The sequence below is a fragment of the Zootoca vivipara genome, chromosome 14 (genome assembly GCF_965207765.1).
Source record: "Zootoca vivipara chromosome 14, rZooViv2.hap1.1, whole genome shotgun sequence".
Lineage (NCBI taxonomy): Eukaryota > Metazoa > Chordata > Lepidosauria > Squamata > Lacertidae > Zootoca > Zootoca vivipara.
Genome location: NC_142597.1, coordinates 31,102,402 through 31,121,256, shown reverse-complemented (window position 1 = coordinate 31,121,256; position 18,855 = coordinate 31,102,402). Strand labels below are relative to the sequence as shown.

The window sequence follows — 18,855 nt, the reverse complement described above, 5'->3', positions numbered from 1 at the left end:
CCATCGCTGCAGCTCCGTGGCCGACGGGAGTCTTTCTCTCTCTTTCATCCCCCCCTCTAAAAAAATAATATCCGATTATTATTGCAGATCGGGGAAGGGGAGGGGGCGGCGGCTCCCTCCCCACCCTCAGCCCTTCTTCTGAGCCAGGATCGGGCCCAGCTGCCTCTTTGGAGAGGGGGGATCCCGTCCCCCCCAATATCCTCGCCTGGTGACAGCAGCGCCCGCCCTAGCCAGCCGGATTCGCTGCCCGCATCTCCTTTTGTATGCGGTGAGGGGCGGGGAGGCGCCAGCCTCCTCCTCCTCCTCCCTCCTCCCTCCTCCTCCGCCTTCCTCCTATGCTAAGCCAGCGCCAGCCAAGAGCCGCTCGCCAGCATCTCCGGCTGGCCAGTCCTCTCTTGCCATCCCTGCAGTGAAAGGGCCGCCCAGGGATGCCTTTTCAGCTGTGATGCCCTCCAGCAAGCGGGTGGTGGAGCCCCCTGGTCCAATCCTGGCAGCAGCATCAGACACCCCCGGATTGGTCCCTTGGGTGCTACCGCTGTCTTCTCCCCGCCACCCAAAGGGATGAAGAGGCGGGAGGAGCCCTCTGCAGAGAGCCAGCAGGGAGCCATGCCGGGCAGCGGGGGTCCTGGCAGGGGGGAAGGCGTCCGGGCAGCCCTCCAGGAGGAGGACGAGGACGAGGAGGTCCCAAGCTGGGGGTCCTTGGAGCAAGCCCCTCCAGATAGCGCCGCGCTCGGGCACTGCCAGATGCCCGCATCACCCCAGGTAAGATCAGCCGACATTTGGGAAGGAGGGTCTAGCGTGAGTTGTGATTCTTTGAGGATCCATGGAAGAGCCTCCTCCTTCCAAGGCAGTCTATCTCTATTTTCCTGAAGCCAGTGAGAAACCTGGGAAGGGTGCGTTCCGTAAGCACCTGGCTGTCCAGCATTGGAAACAAGTTACTGGGTCTTTGACATGCCTATGGAGTGATAACATCTACCGGTAGCTGAGTCTTGGGAATGAAGAGTTACCGTAGGTGTGCTGGTAGTTGCTTGCTTAGATTCCCAAGGGTTAGACAAATTCACGGAGGATTTAACTCCCCATCCCAGGGCAGTATACCTTCATGCCAGGTGCTGGGAGGCAAAGAGGAAGAAGAGGAGGGTGTTGCATTTTTTTTTTTCCTTCTGAATTTCCTTAAAGGATCTGGCTGGTGACGAAGCTTTGCGTCTTGGTTTCCACAGACAGTCTCTTCCTTATTCACTCCCTTTATGGATTCTTGATTTTCCTGACCAGGCTGCAAAATTAAAAGCATGCCATTTTAAAATGAACTTATTGGCATGCATTTAACTCAGAGATCACCCCCCCTTTTAAATGAAATTACTGGCATGCATGTAACTCAGAGATCACCCATATTTTATTTTTTAAAAATGGAATGAATGGCTTGCATTTAACTCAGAGATCACCTAGATAGATCGATAGATTCCCCATCGGGAATATCTTTCTCACCACAAACCTGTAGCTGTCGAACGAGGGATGCAGTAAAGTCTCCTTCTTCACAGCCATGAAGGAGGAACCATGTTTTTCCCACATTGTAGCTGAGCTGTAGAGACACTGACGGTTTTAAAAATCCTGTTGAAAACGCAGACACCCCCCCACTTCCCAGTTGGGGTTCACAGCCAAGCAGGAAGGAGCTCTTGGTTGAAGGCTCTGTGGTTCTGGGTTCCCTTCCCTTCCCTTCCCTTCCCTTCCCTTCCCTTCCCTTCCATGGAAGCAAAGCAGAAATCTGCAAGCCATGCTACCTCAGTGGAACACCCATCTCCAGCGGCAGTATACCTGTGAATCCCAGTTGCTGACGGCCAAATAGGAACCTAAGAAGGGACTTCTGGATCAGGCCAGTGTCCCATCTAGTCCAGCATCCTGTTCTCACCTTGGCCAACTAGATGCCCAAATGGGAAATCTGCAAGCAGGACCTGAGGCCCCCCCCCTTGTGGTTTCCAGCAACTGGTTTTCAGAAGCAATTGCTGCCTTTGACTGTGGAGGCAGAGCATGGCCATTGTGGCCATCAGCCATTTGTGGGCTCGGCCCCACATCTCCTATGTGTGGGCTTCCCAGAATAGGCATCTTTGTGGCTACTGTGAGAATAGAGCGCTGCACCGGACAGACCTTTCACCTGGGCTCTTTTTATCTGGGGGCTGATCATAGCTAGGTATCGTTGGACTCCAAGCTCTCGTCAGCCCCAGTCAGCAGGGCCAATGGTCAGATGTGATGGTAGGAGGGGCTCACAGCTTCCGGATGGCACCATGTTGACTATCCCAGACCTGCTAAGTGTCCACACAGGTCCATACGAGCCTAATAATCACTGGTTTGGGGCAAGCAAATAGCCAGGGTTTGTGCATAAGGCTATAATGTTCCTGGCCCCCCAGCTGTTGACGTTGAAATGCACCCGTCTTTGATAGAAGCCAGCTGATGCTCTTAGAGTCGTAGACTTGTAGAGTTGAAAGGGATTCCAAGGATCATCTAGTACAACCCCTTGCAGAGCCGGAATCACAGCTAAAGAATCCCTGACAAGTGATTGTCCAACCTCTGCTAGGAGACCTCCAATGAAGGAGAGTCTACCACCTTCTGAAGTTATCTTGCTGTCTGCTAATGGAACTCGGGGCACAGAGTCTTCAGAGGACAGTGGCTGATTTAAGGCCAGCTAGTCAAGCTGAGGTGGAGAGGCCAAACAAGGTCCCTTTGCAGCTCTGGGTGTGTAGCTCAGTGGCAGATCATCTGCCTTGCATGCAGAAGGTCCCAGGTTCAATCCCCAGTGGCATCTCCAGATAGGGCTGGAAATATCCCCTGACTGAAACCCTGGAGAGCTGCTGCAGGTCAGTGTTGGCAGTGCTGAGCAAGATGGACCTGGCTGGGGATGGGCCACAGCTAAGTGGCAGAGCATCTGCTAGACATGCAGAAGGCCCCATTCAATCTGTTGTATTTCTAGATAGGCCCCCCTGCTTGCAACTCTGGAGAGCCATTGCCAGTCAGTTTCAACAATACTGAGCTAGATGGGCTGACTATAAGGCAATGTCTGATGTTCCGCATACCCATAACCATTATACAACACTTCCTTCAGGTTGTTGCCTGAAGTTTTTGTTTGCGGTTGCCACTATCCTGGTAGATTGTTAGGGGGGGGGGGGTAAGGGGCCTTGACCTCCCCCAGTCAAAACAGTAGTCCTGCCCTTTCAGCATTTGAGAGAACTCCAAATTGTTTATGAGGGGCAGCAACACTCTGGGGTCTCTAGGGCAGAGAATGGTCTTTCCTGGGGGAACCCCCCCCATTTTTTTAAAAAGACCAGGAGCCAAGGTTTGAATCTGAGACATTCTGCATGCAGAGCAGGTGCTCCGACACTGAGCTACAGCTTAAGAATAAATTAAGGGATCCACTTTAAGGTTGGGCTCTTCTCTGAAATAAATTAAAATCATGGCTGCTGGATCAGATGGGGGGTCATCTAGTTTGGCAGCCTGTCCTCGCAGTGGCCAACCAGAGGCTTATTCTCCCAGAGCCCCCAAGCAGGAAACTGAGGGCATCAGCATCCCCTCCCCACTTTGAAATCCCAGGAGAGGTAAGGATTTAATACGCCATTCGGCCAGGAAGCTCACTGGATGACTCTTGCCTGGGCTAGTCAGCATCTCTCAGCCTAGCCCACCTCCCAGGGTTGTTGTGAGGGTAAAAGGAGGAGGGGAAGAGCCATAGGTGGTGTATAAATTTAAGTTGTTGCTGCTGCTGTTGCTTCTGACAGTGGAAGGAGTACGCAGCCGTCATGGCTAATAGCCATCAGCAGCTTCCGTTATGAATTTGATTCGTAGCATTACGTGGAGAGTTGGACGGGACCCAAATGGCCATCTAGTCCAACCCGCTGCAAAGCAGGAATCACAACTAAGGAATGGTTTCAGGGCTGTCCAAAATGAGGAAAGGGTGACTGTGGCTACTAGCCATGATGGTTCTTCTCTGCCTCCACAGTCGGAGGCGGCAATGCTTCTGAATACCAGTTGCTGGGAAACACAGGAGGGGAGAGGGCTCTGGTGCTCGAATCCTGCTTGCTAGTTTCCCAGAAGACGCATCTGGTTCACTGCTGTGAGAGCAGGATGCTGGATTCGATGGGCCCTTGGCTCTTCTTCTTAATGCCTTTTTCATCATTCATTGGTGACTTTGACCCTTTGCAATGGGGAGTTCGGACAGAACCAAGGAGCTTCCTATCTCAGGCTAAGCTCCTTCTGCTGCTGTTGCAGTTCTGCAAAGCTATACAGCTAAGCTGCCATTCCCCACCCTGGAGAGGCAAGGAGATGACAGCCTGTTCTTTCACCCTGCTGGCTGGCAAAATCTCCGCTCCACCAGGTCCTGTTTTTTGGGGAGAAATTGGGCTGGTTCTTTCCCGCTGCATCCCTGCGTCACAGCGAAGGAGGCAGGGCCTGCATTGCTCTTTCCAGAACAGACGCTTCTCCCTCACCTTAGAATGGGGTGATCTTGCAAGGAACCTATCAGCTGTATGGGAAGAGCGCCCCACTTCCCCAGACATCTGATTCTTATTATGTTAAAATCTTCACACACACACACACACACCCACCCATACAAATCCAGGAGAAAAAATGAATATTTTTACTGCTGAAAAGCTGGTCTTCTAGAAGGTCCAGGTAGGGGATAACCTTGCCACAGGTTTTGAGGACCTCTGGTCTTAGGAGCAGGGTCAGCCACCCCCTCTCTGAACTGCTGCCAAGTCTCATTTTGCAGGAAGTTCTTTCCCTCTTCCATATCCCAGGGGTTGCTTGAATGGGGCCAAACTGGTCATAGGCACATAGCAGACCCTCCAAGTGTCCCTATTTTCCAGGGACAGTCCCGGATTTACAGAAGCCATCCCGGTTTCTGATTTGATCCCAGAATGTCCCACTTTTCCATGGGACATCCCTGTTTTCACCAGAGAAATGTTGGAGGGTATGGAGATATCCAACATCTGCACCACCTGAAGGCAGTTTTTTTTTAACGATTAATGTTTTAATATGTATTTCTATATGTTGGAAGCTGCCCAGAGTGGCTGGGGCAAACTAGTCAGATTGTAAATTGTAAAATAAATTGTAAAATAGTGATAGTAATAGAAGTAGTAGCAGACACTCCAAGTGTCTCTATTTTCCAGGGACGTCCCTGATTTAGTGAAACTGTCCTGGTTTCTGATTTGGTCCTGAAATGTCCCACTTTTCCTTAGGATGTCCCTATTTTCATTGGAGAAATGTTGGAGGATATGGAGTTATGACACCCCGTGAACAAAGAAGTAACTATGTAAACTTTAGAAGACATCTGAAAACAGCCCTGTATAGGGAAGGTTTTTTTCTTTTAAATATTTAATGTTTTATTATGTTTTTATATATGTTGGAAGCTGCCCAGAGTGGCTGGGGCAACCCTGTAAGATGTGTGGGGTATAAACAGTATGGAATGGGACGTCCCTGTTTTCATCAGAGAAATGTTGGAGGGTATGGCATAGGAAGATGCCAGGTGCTTGGCTCATCTAGTTCAGCATTGTCTACACTGACTGGCAGCAGCTCTCCAGAATTTCAGGCAGGGGACACCCCCAGCCTTACCTGGAGACGCTGGGGATGGAAGCTGAGGTCTTCTGCATGCAAAGCAGCTGCTCTGGCAGTGAGCTGAGAACTAAGTAAGATTCCAGTCATCCTGGTTCTGGAGAAAAGACTTTAAATGGGAAGCTGCCTTCTACTCTGAGGACCATGCTGGTCGTCCATTTTTATCGTGTATTCATGGTTAATTCTACTCATCATGGTGTGATGGTATTGGGGTGGTTAGCACTATAGGATCCCACTTTCAATACTGTGAAGTTTCCAGCGTAAAGCTGAATATTTTTGTTTGTTTTTTTAAGGGAATGTGGGGGGGTCTGCCACTGTTTCAGATTTCTGCATCTCTTCAGCTTATATAATACAGGCTGGGTTGATGATGGGAGCTGGGAGGGGTGTGTGTGTGTGTGTGTGTGTGTTGGAGCTTCTCTTAAGATATGCTTGCAGAGAAGGCAAGCCGGCTTAAAGCAGTGTGCATTTCAGTGCTTCTGGGTGTTGCAAATCGGAGGGGAAGAAGGGAGGAGAGGTGATTTGACCTCATTTTCTAGGGAAATGGTGTGAACAAGCAATTGTGTTTGTATGTCTCCCTTGAGCATTAAAACTCTCAGAACTGCCTTTCTGGTTGTGGCTACTGAGCCTACTACTTTGCCTGATGATGCTCAATCAAGGATACCCAAGTCAAAGCTGTTTTGCCTGTGCCTTTGGTTTTATCAAGGAGATATTATTACCACTCATTTATTAATTGCCTTCTACACAATCATCTCAAGGTGCTGTATGATGCAAACAGAGACACCAAAGACACAACTTTTAGTGTGGCAGCACCTACATTTTGGAACTCCCTGCTTATTGATATCAGACAGATATCTTCACTATACTATTTTTTGGTGCCTGATAAAAAATTCTTGTTTAGAGATGCCTCCTACCCAGATATTTAGAAAGCTGGTGCTATTTCTGATCTGTCGGTTGTCGTTTTAACTTTTTGAAATTTTTAGATTATTGTTGTTATTTTTTCCTATGGTTATTTTATCCTTTAATTTGTTTGTTTTTCTATTACAATCCAGTGGCATATAAATTTTTATCAAATAAATAAATAAATAAATTTGTTCTTGATGTGTGTTTATCTACCAGCCATCTCCAATCCTGTTGCCCTTCTCCTGGTGTTTTGGACATAACACTTTCCATCGAGCCCCCCAGGCAGTATGTATTGCCCCAATTTTCACAAATGTTGGGAATTATAGTCCAGCAACATCTGGAGAGCCACAGATGTTCCTCATCTCTGATACCTAGCCACTCCGTAGATGGTATCCCGACTGCTATTATGACAGCTGCCGTGCTGATACAAACTTGTGTGGTTTGATCAATGTGGAACTCCTTGCTACAAGATGTGGCAATATCCGAAAGGAGATTAGGCAAGTTAGTGGACGAGGTGAGGCCTGCCAACTGCTGTGAGTCGTGATGGCTGTATGGAAGCAGCTTCTGAGGCAGTCTATCCCTCAATAGGAATTGTGGAGGAATAGCAGCAGGAAAAGGCTGCTGGCTTTTATGCATTGCTTGTGGTCTACCCAGAGGCAGCATATCCAAATTTAGCAATAAAAGCCAGAGAAATGAAGGAGTTAAATGATGACAGAACGGATAAAGATTGGAAAATGTTAAAGCAATATTTAATGAAACAGGTAGAAAGAGTCAATCTCATAGCAGATGTGTGAAGGGCCCCAAAAATATCTAAAGGAAAAGAAAAGCCTAGTAAAGAGTATGCATTGTAACAAAGATATATAAACCGGAATATAGGGAAGGCTGGGAATCATATGAGGTGGAGGGGGTGGGGTGGAGGTGTTATTTTTGTATGTGTGTTTCCTTTTTTTTCTGTTCGTTTTTTTGTTTTTCAAATGTGATTATTTTGTTTTTGGAGGAAATTCTATTTGTTCCATTTGTTTTCTTTTGATTTCTGTTTATGTAAGAAAATATGTTATGTTTTGAGTTGTTTGATTAGTTTTGTTTGATTTGTAATTTGTAATTTATAATTTCAATAAAGTTTCTTTAATATATATATATTTTAAAAAAAACACCCAAAAAACAACAACAGAGGCATCTGCCTGCCTTGGGGAGCTGGATGTTGGGTTAGAATTAGATCAAGGATCCCCAAACTTCGGCCCTCCAGATGTTTTGGACTACAATTCCCATCATCCCTGACCACTAGTCCTGTTAGCTAGGGATCATGGGAGTTGTAGGCCAAAACATCTGGAAGGCCGCAGTTTGGGGATGCCTGGGCTAGATGTATCCCCCTTAATCTGATCTAACTGGACCATATGGGATAAAGAAAACTAAAATGAGTTGTTGTTGTTTTCAGATTTGCAACACTCAAACACCTTGTTCTCTGCAAAATAAAAAAATTCCTTCAGTAGCACCTTAAAGACCAACTAAGTTTATATTTTGGTATGAGCTTTGAAGAAGTGTGCATGCACACGAAAGCTCATACCAAAATATAAACTTAGTTGGTCTTTAAGGTGCTACTGAAGGAATTTTTTTATTTTGCTTCGACTCAGACCAACACGGCTACCTACCTGTACTTTGTTCTCTATCAGCCAGGAATATTGGGAGGGGGGAGGATCCTGTCTAACATCACCATAGGAGTAGGAAGGGAGTCTAGCTCATTGGGTACAGCACCTGCCTTGCATGCAGAAGGTCCCAAGTTCAGGCCCCAACATCTCCAATTAGGACTGGGAATGTCCCTTAAGTAAAACCCCGGAGAGAGGTGCTGGCAGCCAGTGTAGGCAATCCTGAGCTAGCTGGATCAATGGTCTGATTTTGCACAAGGAGCTCCTTGTGTCTTTTCCGCAGGACATTGAGAACTAGCATCTTACATTGGTTTTAGAGGAAGAGGGCACATGGCTCAATGTGCAGAGCATCTGCCTTGTATGGCAGAAGGTCCCAGGTTTAGCCCCCTAGGTAACCCCACCTCCCCCGGGAGTGGTACCACCCACTCTGGGAATCTAATGGGCTTACATGGCTTGGAAAGAGATCACGCCCACACCATACATGGAGAACACGTTACTTTCCTCCAAAGAATCCCAGGAGCTGGAGTTTTGAAAGGTTGCTAGGAATTGTAGTTCTGTGAGGAGAAAACAACTCTCCATCTTGCCCCAGCGTGCATAAATAAATGCATTTTGGGACACATTTCTTGGCTGGAGAGCTGCGTTGCAAAATGTAGACAAGTGCAGATTTTGAAGAACGGATGTTTCTCGCTCTACATATGTGTGAATTAGGTAGGTCCGCCCTTAAATGTGAACTAACTCAAACTTCCCCCCTCTCCCTCAGTTTCTCCCTTCGTAGTTGAGGATCTGAGGGCAAGGATGAGCCGCTTGAGCTCTCTGCCTTGTGCAACCCAGATAGACCTGCTGCATTTCCACGGAGGCCCTGCTCCACTTTCAAAGGTTACCTTGCCCTCCTCGTTAAACGTTTGCGCCAGATTTGTAGTCTGTGTCTGTCACTTCGACTCATTATCCTCGGGATGCCTTCTGGTGTCACCGCTTCCCGGAATCAAATGGTCCGTCCTGTCACAGGAGCCTGCGCCAATTAGTTTTCATTCGGTGAGGTTCGACCTTGAGCGCCGGAGATAAGCACTCAGTCATTTCACAGGAAGATCGTCTCTCACTAGTTTAAAAAGATTTCAAAGAGGCAGCTAAGTGCAAGAGAGAAGTTGCAGATGGCAGAAGCTGTTAGGGCAGCCTTTCTTGGAGTGGCACATTATTTCCCATTATTTGAGGCGGCTGCTGGGTTTTTGGTTTTTGGTTTAATAAAGGTAATAGAGTCTTAGAATTGGAAGGGATCCCCAAGGGTCAACTAGTCCAACCCCCTGCAACGCAGCAGGAATTGAAGCCCAAGGATCCCTGCCAGATGGCTATCCAACGTCTGCTTAAGAACTTCCAGTGAAGGAGAGCCCAGCACAGGCATCCCCAAACTTTGGCCCTCCAGATGTTTTGGACTACAATCCCCATCTTCCCCGACCACTGGTCCTGTTAGCTAGGGATCATGGGAGTTGTAGGCCAAAACATCTGGAGGGCCGCAGTTTGGGGATGCCTGGTCCAGCACCTAGTGAGGGAGTTTGCTCCATGGTCGCACAGCTCATAATCTCCTGTTTGCAACTGGAATCCATTGGGTTGGCTCCTCCACTCTGGAGCAGCAGAAAGCAAGCTTGCTCTGTCTTCTCTGTGATGGCCCCTCAGATATTTGAAGATGACTGTAATAACTCCATTCAGTCTTCTCTATATGGGGTTTTCTTATCCCAACCCCCAGTTTGCCAGCGGATTACAACAGTAAGCAGAATCTTACAGCAGCCTCCCCACCATGATCCTCCAGAGGTTGTGGACTTCAATTCCCATCAGCCCTGGTCATTGGGGGGGGGGTGAATACCTGTCACTCAGCAGCAGAACATCTGCTTCATATGCAGAAGGTCCCAAGTTCAGACCTCAATCTCCAGTTAGGGCTGGGAATATCCCCTGTCTGAAACTCTGGAGAGCCACTGCTAGTCAGTGTAGTAGACAAAACTGGATTAGGTGGATTAATGATCTGACTTGGTGCAAGGTAAGGATGATGGGAATTGTAGTCCAACACGTCTGGAATGCATCAGTTTGGAACCAGGTGCCATATTGGAATTCATATATGTCTGTCTTGCATTCCAGCAGGGTGAATGAATTATGTGCTGTTCTCTCAGCAACTGCCCAGATTATGATCTGCTTTCCTTCCCTTGGATTACCAACTGTTAGGTGCTTGAATTGAAGATCATTCGGTAGCCTGTTTAATAAACCTGCCGTGCTAACAAGATCTGGGTGGAACCTCAAGTTTAGACAGGCAACAGCTGTTTTATTATTTATGCACATACAATTTTGTAACAAGAAAAATAAATAAAGTCAGATATTTTTTTTGTAAACTGTTTAGAGGTCTTTTGTTCAAGGAAACAGTAAATACATTTTGTTAAATAAACTATAAACTGGAAAACTGGGGGGGGGGATTCTGCGACAATCTGACGTTTGACAACAGGACGGTTACTGCGTGTCGTTCCTTTGATTTATTAAATGCCCTTCAGCAAAAGGTCCCAGAAATTCTAAAAGACAACACTAAAAACATTTTAAGACATATTACAGCCACAAGAATAAGGCAGGTTCTAAAATATGTATATCATTGTCAGGTGTCAAAGTCCAGGGTAAAAAGGTTCCCTGTCTCAGTGTGAAATGGGTGTGGCCAAAGGAAGGTGGGTGTGGCTAAAGAAAAGGGGTGTGGTGGAGAAAGGGGTGTGGCCAAATGAATTAGGGTGTGGCTAAAGATGTGGGTGTGGCTAGAAGAGGGTGTGTGGCTAAAAGACAAGCAAAAGTATCGTACATTCAAGAGATCTTTTAAAAACATGTCTGCCACACTCTCTCTCTCTCACTTTCCAGTACGGTGTGAGTTACCGTTGTCTCCTGCGGCAGAACCAAGTCCTCCTTACAGCGCTGGAGGAGCTGCAGTCCCGCTGTGCCACCCTGAAGAAGGAGAACAGCTTGCTGGTGAGGAGGAGCTTGGGCATTGGAAACCTTCCAACGAGATTAGGCAACACCAGTCTTCCCCAACCTAGTGGCTTCCAGAGGTTGTTGGACTACAGTTCCCATCAGCCCAAGCCAGCATGGCCATGTGATGCTGAGGATGATGGGATCTCTTGTCTGGGAGCCACCAGGCATGTATAGGAGAACTTCCTCCTGGCTGGCTGGCATCCCACAGTCCAGATCTTCCCCATTTTTCTGACTTAAAATACTTCCACCCCACTTTATAGCAAGCTTTCTTCCAGTTGGGTGGTCATATGTAATCTGTCCATGGTGGCCAGGGCCAGGGCCAAAAGGAAACACCATCTATATGCTCCTTAGGCTCACTCAGCTGGGAACTGCTGCCTGTCAGTGTAGACAGTATTGGGTCAGACAATGACCTGTCACCTGACTCAAGTTTAAGGCAGCTTCCTTGAACCATGAGGACTGGAATCTTAGCTCAGTGGTAGAACATCTGCTTTTCAGGGGCTGGGAATGTCTGAAACCCTGGAGAGTCGCTGCCAGCCAGGGTCAATGAGCTAAGCAGGCTAAGGGTCTGTCACCTCTGCCTCATGGCAGGGACAGCCCCAGCAATTGCTGCAGAGGACTCAAACCTCTTTCTTTCCTTCCTTCCTTCCTTCCTTCCTTCCTTCCTTCCTTCCTTCCTTCCTTCCTTCCTTCCTTCCTTCCTTCCTTCCTTCCCCTTTCCACTTCCCCCCTCTCAGCACAAGAGCTGCTTCCCAGAGACTCAGGAGAAAGTGAGGCACCTGAAGAGGAAAAATGCTGAGCTGGCTGTCATCGCCAAGCGCCTGGAGGAAAGGGCACGGAAGCTCCAGGAAGCCAACCTCAAAGTAGTAAGTGCGGGAGAAGGTGCCTTGTGGCAGACATTGCCCACTCCTGGTGTAGAAAACATTCAGGAGGGCGGAACAGAGATTTGGTTTAGTAAAAGGCAGCCTCTTGTGCCTGTATCTAGAATCTTGTAGAAATTGGAGTTCTTGGTGAAGTCCAGAAATAAACAGTAAATTGCAAGAACTCGGGCCAGGAGGAAGATGAATTTCAAGTAAGTCTTCAAAAGGTTTTATTTATGTAATGATAAGATGAATTCAAATAGGAATCAATTCCAGTATGATAGTGAGGCAAATAAGGATAAATTCCAGTGAAAAAATCCCAGGACAAGGCCCTGTTTCGACAAGTCTTCATCAGCAATGTTTTAATGGTTAGAGTGTACCAAGTATGTTTCCTATTTGAATTCATCTTATTATTACATAAATAAAACCTTTTGAAGACTTCCTTGAAATTCATCTTCCTCCTGGCATGAGTTCTTGCAATTTACTGTTTATTTCTGTATCTAGAATCTTAGCATAGCAGAGTGGGAAGGTACCCCAGGGGTCATCTAGCCCAACCCCCTGCATTGCAGCTAAGGAATCCCCTGCAGACTCCAAACCCTGCTTAAAAGCCTCAAACAATTGAGAACCCACCACCTTCCCAGGTAGTCTGCTCGACTGTCTTGTTCTTTTTCTGCTGCAGGTCAACACCCCGGTTGCGGTGAAGGGCTCCTGTGCGGGACTCTGCAAGAAAGCACTGGCCCGACAGCGGGCTATGGACCTGCGCGAGCAAGCCAGTGTGCTGCTGGCAAAGGACAAGCAGATCAACGCCCTGCACCAGGAATGCCAAGACCTGCAGGCCAAAATCATGTCGGGAAAGGTGAAGGTTCCATGCCGAGATATCTTGGGTTTTGGAGAGGGGTGTGTTAGTGTTTGCGGAAACCGGCCTGGTGCATGGAGGCAAAATTCCCATTCGTGGCTTTGCAAACATTTGCCTCTGCCACGAGGCCCCCAGAAAGTTGGGCCAAAAATGGTTCTGTATCCCTGGCCTGTACACTGACAGAAAGCAGGCTCTCTGCGGTTTCAGACCAGGGGACTTTGCAGCCCTTTGTAGAGAGATGCTGCCAGAATTGGGCTTTCTGCATACAAAACAGGTACCCTACCCCTTTCCCAAACTTGACTTAATTCCTTTAAAAAGAGTTAATATTATTTTTTATACAAAGTACTGAACAGCAGGCAGCAAGCGCTGCCTTTACCGTCCTTTAATGTGGAGAGGGATGCTTATCATACTGTGTGCAGTTCTGGTTGCCTCACCTCGAAAAGGATATTGGAAAAGGTTCATAAAAGGGCCACCCAAATGACCGAGGGGGTGGAGTGACTCCCCTATGAAGAAAAGTTGCAGTGTTTGTGACTTTTTGGTGTAGAGAAAAGGCGAGTTAGAGGTGACATAGAAGTTTTTTAAAATTATGCATAGCATGGAGGAAGTGGATTGAAAGAAGTTTTTCTTCCTCCCTCATAACACCAGAACTCATGGGCACTCAATGAAGCTGGACATGGGAAGATTCAGGACTGATAAAATACTTCTTCATGCAGTGTGTGGTTAAACTATGGAACTGCCTCTCACAGGAGCCAGGGATGGCCAACGACCTAGACACCTTTGAAAGAGGATTAGACACATTCATGGAGGAGAGAGTTTTCGATGGCTATTAGCTCCAATATTGATGCTCTGCCTCCACCAATTACCAATTTCTGGAAACCACAGGATGGGAGAGTTGCTCTTGTGTTTGGATCCTGCTTGCTAGCTCCCCACAATGGGTATCTGGTTGGTCACTGTGAGAACAGGATGCCGAATTAGATGGGCCATTGGCCTGATGTAGCAATCTCTTATTATCTATCTATCTATCTATAAATGTAAACCGCCATGTTTGCGTGTCTCCACTTTTTACCGAACCCGCTTGACCGATTGCGTTGAAATTTTGACACATCACATGCGAATACACAAAGGATCTTATACAGTTTGCTTAGACAGATGTCACACCTGAGGCAGGTAAAAACCAATTTTAAGGAACTCAACACATCGCCATCTACTGGCCACGACTATAATACATGACTCAGACAGCTCCTTTTCCATGGGTGGGGGCCAAGGTATGGAGATACAGGGCGGAGGGGGCCAACACTCCCTGGGGACAACAGAGGGAGGGGTATTCAACCGTCCTCCACAGGGGTACGGGGTGGGCCACAGCAATGCATGGCCGGGTCCTGCTAGTATTCTCACATTCATTGAGGAACTGATTAAACAGCTGAGATTTCTTCAAATCTGGAAGCAACCCTTAAGGTGATGGTGATTATTTGTGTCTTCCTAGGAAGCTTCTTCTCCTTGCCTCCCCCTCCTGGACTTCCGCCACCTGCTCCAAGAGTCGCAGAAGGAGGTGCTGCGTCTACAGAGGCAGATCGCCCTGAAGAATTTCAAGGCATCCCTGGGCTCTCACAGCCAGGGGTCAGGGGACACTTCCTTGGCATCAGTAATGGGCATGGGGTCCCCTGCACCAGCCCTGCCAAACGGCTTTTCTCCTTCAAGGGTTTCACGGCAGAGAAATGTGCTGTCCTCTGCAGTGGAGGCAGTGAAAAAGGTAAACTGCTTAGACTTGCACTTCAAAGCTTTGTGCTTTTTGTTAAGTCCTGCTCATTACCAGCATATTAGATGAAAGTGCATGTACCTTCTGCTTTGCTTTGTAAATAAGACATTGGGCCAGGTTTCTTGCAGGGGGACATACATCAAGCACGTACATCAAGCATGCAATGAACGCTGGACGATTAATTAATTAAATTTGTATACCGCCCTATACCCGCAGGTCTCAGGCAGTTCACAAGATAAAATCATAATGTAAAAACATATAATACGTAATAAAAACAAAACAAAAACAACCCAATAATTTCTCCCCCGCCCCAATCCCCAACACATTTTAAAAGGGCGTTGGGTGTCAGTCAGCCAAAAGCCTGGTTAAAGAGGAATGTTTTTGCCTGGCGCCTAAAGGTGTATAATGAAGGTGCAGCTGAACCCCTCTGAGTTTTTATGTAGTTGTGGCTTCCACCCTGAACTGCTAGATTCAGTGGGTGCTATTCAACTAAGTTGCACTCAGAGTAGATGCATTGAAATTAATGAACGTGACCAGGTTAGGCCCATTAATTTCAGCAGGTCTACTCTGAGTAAAACCGAGTTGAAGGCTGCCCAGTATGAAAACAAAAGGTACCCTCATCAGGTCTCTGTCTTGCATAAATCTAAACATGGTGATCATTATCACAACAAGAGCAGGAATTTATTGTTCTTATTACAATTAATTTATTAAGCCACCGCCTCAAGGCAATTTACACACGAAACCATGAAAAACAGTTAGATTTCACCATTGCTTTACCCTAAGGTAGAGTCTAAAGATGCTATCGGTGGTTGCTCGGTGTGCCTGGGAACTCTGAGACACGTGAAGCCGCTTGAAGAACGTGCGAATGCTAACAAGGGAGGGAGGTTTCATTGTGGGGTGGAGAAAGGGCTGCCAACCTCTCCTACTAGCTCCTCTCATGCCCTCGCACGACCCTTTCCAACCCCAGCCCGGACCCTGCAGGGCCGGGATGTCCCACTGCCGGCGGAGGGGTGGAAGTAAACGCGGATGCTCACCCTCCCGCTTGCAGCCTCCCGAGAGCGGCTCCTCCTCCCCCTCCCTTGGCGGCGAAGTGGTTCAGCCCAGCCGACCAATCCGCCTGCGGAGGCCGACCCAACGAGGAGCTCTCCGTGGTGCTGAAATTGGGAGCAGCAGGTAGGAGCCCGGCGCTGTCCGGCGGGCCAGGCCGCAGCGCCCGCTTAGCCGAGCAGGGAGGGGAGATGGGGCTGGAAAAGGACCCCGGAGGGAGGAGGGTGGCTGCTGCCGGCCCTCCTGGCCTTGCGGGCCGGCTCCTTCGGGATTCTGCCTGACTTTCAGTGCCGTGGGACGTCATCATGGAGTCCTCTGAGCGTTTGCAGAGTGCTTCCCGCAGCCACCGGGAGGAGGCGGGAGTCAGAGAGGGGCGGTTTCCAGGCGTTCGATGGGTGGGGTGGGTGGAAGAAACTTTTAATAGCGCTATGGTGTTTTTATTGATATTTTTAACTGTGTTTTGTATTGAGGACGTGGTCTGGTGGAGAAGGTAGGGCATAGCAACAGCAGCAAAACAGCAGCAGCAGCAACAAGGAAACGTACTGCAACTCCAATTTTGCCTCTGGGTTACCCTCTCCCCTGCAGCTACCAAGGGCTTTGCTCGCCTTTGACTTGCTTCTCCATCAGGTCCCTGGCAGAATCGGGGCCTTTGCTGCTGCCCCTAGCCCAGATCAGAGCTTTAGATTAGAGAAGCGGCAGGGCAACCCCATTTTTTTCATGCAGAAGGGCCTGCAGCAGGTTCAGTCCTAGCACTGCCCATTTATTTTATTTATTTAGCAGAATTTATATACATCTTGATTGTAGCAGTTACATCCAACGCTACTATGCTATTATTTGAAAGATAATAAAATTCAGCAGAACACTAGAAAGAGATTAAAACACACACCAGCATTCTACATATCTGGATAGACTTGCCTGAACAAAAAGTGTTTTTCCCTTCCCTCTGAATCCCTTTTCTTTTTGTATTGTATCTTTTAGATTGTACTATTGGCATTTGTAAGCTGCTCTAAGAGCCTTTTTATGAATACATAACCACATAGCTCAATTCCTTAGCCACTACACTATGCCAGTGCATAAGAGAGACTTAGCTTTATCCCTGAAAGATAAAAGTGCTCTGTTCTTGTTGTTGTTGTCTGTCAGAGTAGGACATGGGAGACCGGGGTTTAAATCCCCACTCAGCCATGTCTTGGGGCCCGTCTCTCTCTGTCTCTGTCTGTCTGTCACTCTCTCTCTCACACACACAAACAACTTAATCTACCTCGCAGGGTTGATGTGGAGATCAAAAGAGGAGGAAGAAAACTACGCAAGCCTCCTTGAGCTCCTTGGAGAAAAGGGTGGGGTAGAAATGTAATAAAATAAATAAATAAATTCACCTTCCACACATTACCCTGGGCGATGTACAGAAGATAATAAAAACAGTTAGAAAAACAGAAGAAGATGAGTTTTAAACCCATGACAGAGACTTATTCAGTCAGCTGGGAAAGCTTGCATGGAGTTATAGCCTTTGAAGCTCCACTCAGGGTAGACCCCTTCAAATATTTATTTATTTATTTGCAGGAATAAATCATACCACTCATTAAATAGAATACCATTAAATAGAACACCTGAGAGTGTTATACAATCCAGAAATAAACGAACCTGAGTTAGTCATGTCCATTAGTTCAATTGGTCTACACTAAGCATGGCTATAACATTAGATACAGCCCTATTTTGGGGTGGGGGTGTTAGGTACCACTTTCAAAGATATCCCTGATACCCACCCACCTAACCTCAGAGGGGTGTGGACACTGAGAGCAGCTCTTGTACAACCTATCTGTTCCAGGATCCTGCTCTCAGTGCCCACACAGACTACCTAAAAGATGGTACCCCAGGGGAGCCCAGGGGAGCACCTTTATATAATCATTACCTTTATATCCCACCTTTCCTCCAAAGAGCTCAAGGTGGCATACATTGTTCTCCCACCTCCATTTTATCCCCATGACAGCCCTGCGAGGTAGGTTAGGCCGAGAGTTTGTGACTGGCCCCTGGGCTGCTGTCAGGGCAAACTGGATTTTAATTTCTGGTTCTGAATGTGTTTTGATGCCTTTGCTTTTAGCAAGTTTGTTTTTATTGCTTCATATTTTATAATGATGCTTTTAAATGTTGGAAGCTGACTTGAACCCCACTTGGGAGAAAGGTGGACTATGAATACAGTGGTGCCTCGACTTATGAATTTAATCTGTTCCGAAAGCACCTTCGTAGGTCGAAAAATTCGTAAGTCGAAAAGCGCCATTGGAAACGTGATTTCCCATAGGAATGCATTGGAAATGGAAAAATACGTAAGTCGAAGCAACTCCATCTAAAAATTGGTAAGTTGAAAAAACCCTATCTAAAACCGCCACGGTTTCCATTCGGATGTCGAGAAATTCGTAAGCGTGCGGCCATTTGCCCCATTCATAAGTCGAAAAATTCAGTTGTCGAAAAATTCGTAAGTTGAGGTACCACTGTACATTAAATAACAACCACCACCACCACCAGGTTCTTAGCTATGTAGAGCTTTATATGTTAAGGGGAGCCCTTTGGCTGCAGAATGGGTGGTTGCCCGTGGCCACACTTCCCCCTTGAGCCTGGCTGAGATTTCTCTCCTTTGCAGAGGGGCCCCAGAGCCCATCCTCTGGCACAAGTGAATGATGGGTATGAAACCCTTCCTGTGAAGAAGGGGGTCGCAACCGCTCCCGAGACCAAACGGCAGATCCAGCAATTGGTGGGTTCCCCTTGCTGTTACTTTGAATCTAGCTTCTAAGCAGTCGGCAAAGTACTGTATAAGAATCCCACTACTGCCACAAGAATGGTAAAAATCAGTTGGGGGGGAGTTTCTGGGAATGGGGGACAGTCAATGGGCAACATCTTTTGGGTTTCAAATCTCCTTGGAACTATGATGCCCTGGCATGGAATGTGTGGGGTGGTGATGATCAATCTGGCCTAGCGCGTTTCTCCACCTCACCTCCTTTCCTCCCCCCTTTTTTCGGTAGGAGTCTGAGCTCAGAAGAAAGCGGAAACAATGTGAAAACCTTGAACATGAAGTGAGGAAGAAGCACAAGAGATGTGCAGAGCTCGTGAGTAACATCCTGCCCCCAGAAGCACTGTCAGAGGTGCACCTCCGCCTCCATGCTAACCTCCGAGGCCAAATTCTGAGAGGCAGATCAGCCGAGAGCATACAAAGTGTTATGGATGATGGGA

General features: G+C 47.6%; 1 protein-coding gene across 1 annotated transcript in view; it reads left to right on the top strand.

Annotated features, from left to right (window-relative positions):
- The first annotated feature begins 335 nt into the window (after positions 1 to 335).
- Positions 336 to 18,855, top strand: part of TSPOAP1 (TSPO associated protein 1) — a 55,179-nt gene continuing 36,659 nt past the window's right edge. Inside the window, exons 1-7 of the mRNA XM_088657761.1 lie at positions 336 to 762; positions 11,010 to 11,117; positions 11,855 to 11,983; positions 12,657 to 12,833; positions 14,317 to 14,583; positions 18,269 to 18,379; positions 18,648 to 18,731. Coding sequence (XP_088513887.1) covers positions 562 to 762; positions 11,010 to 11,117; positions 11,855 to 11,983; positions 12,657 to 12,833; positions 14,317 to 14,583; positions 18,269 to 18,379; positions 18,648 to 18,731 — 1,077 coding nt within the window. The 5' untranslated portion in view covers positions 336 to 561. The remainder of the gene's footprint in view (positions 763 to 11,009; positions 11,118 to 11,854; positions 11,984 to 12,656; positions 12,834 to 14,316; positions 14,584 to 18,268; positions 18,380 to 18,647; positions 18,732 to 18,855) is intronic.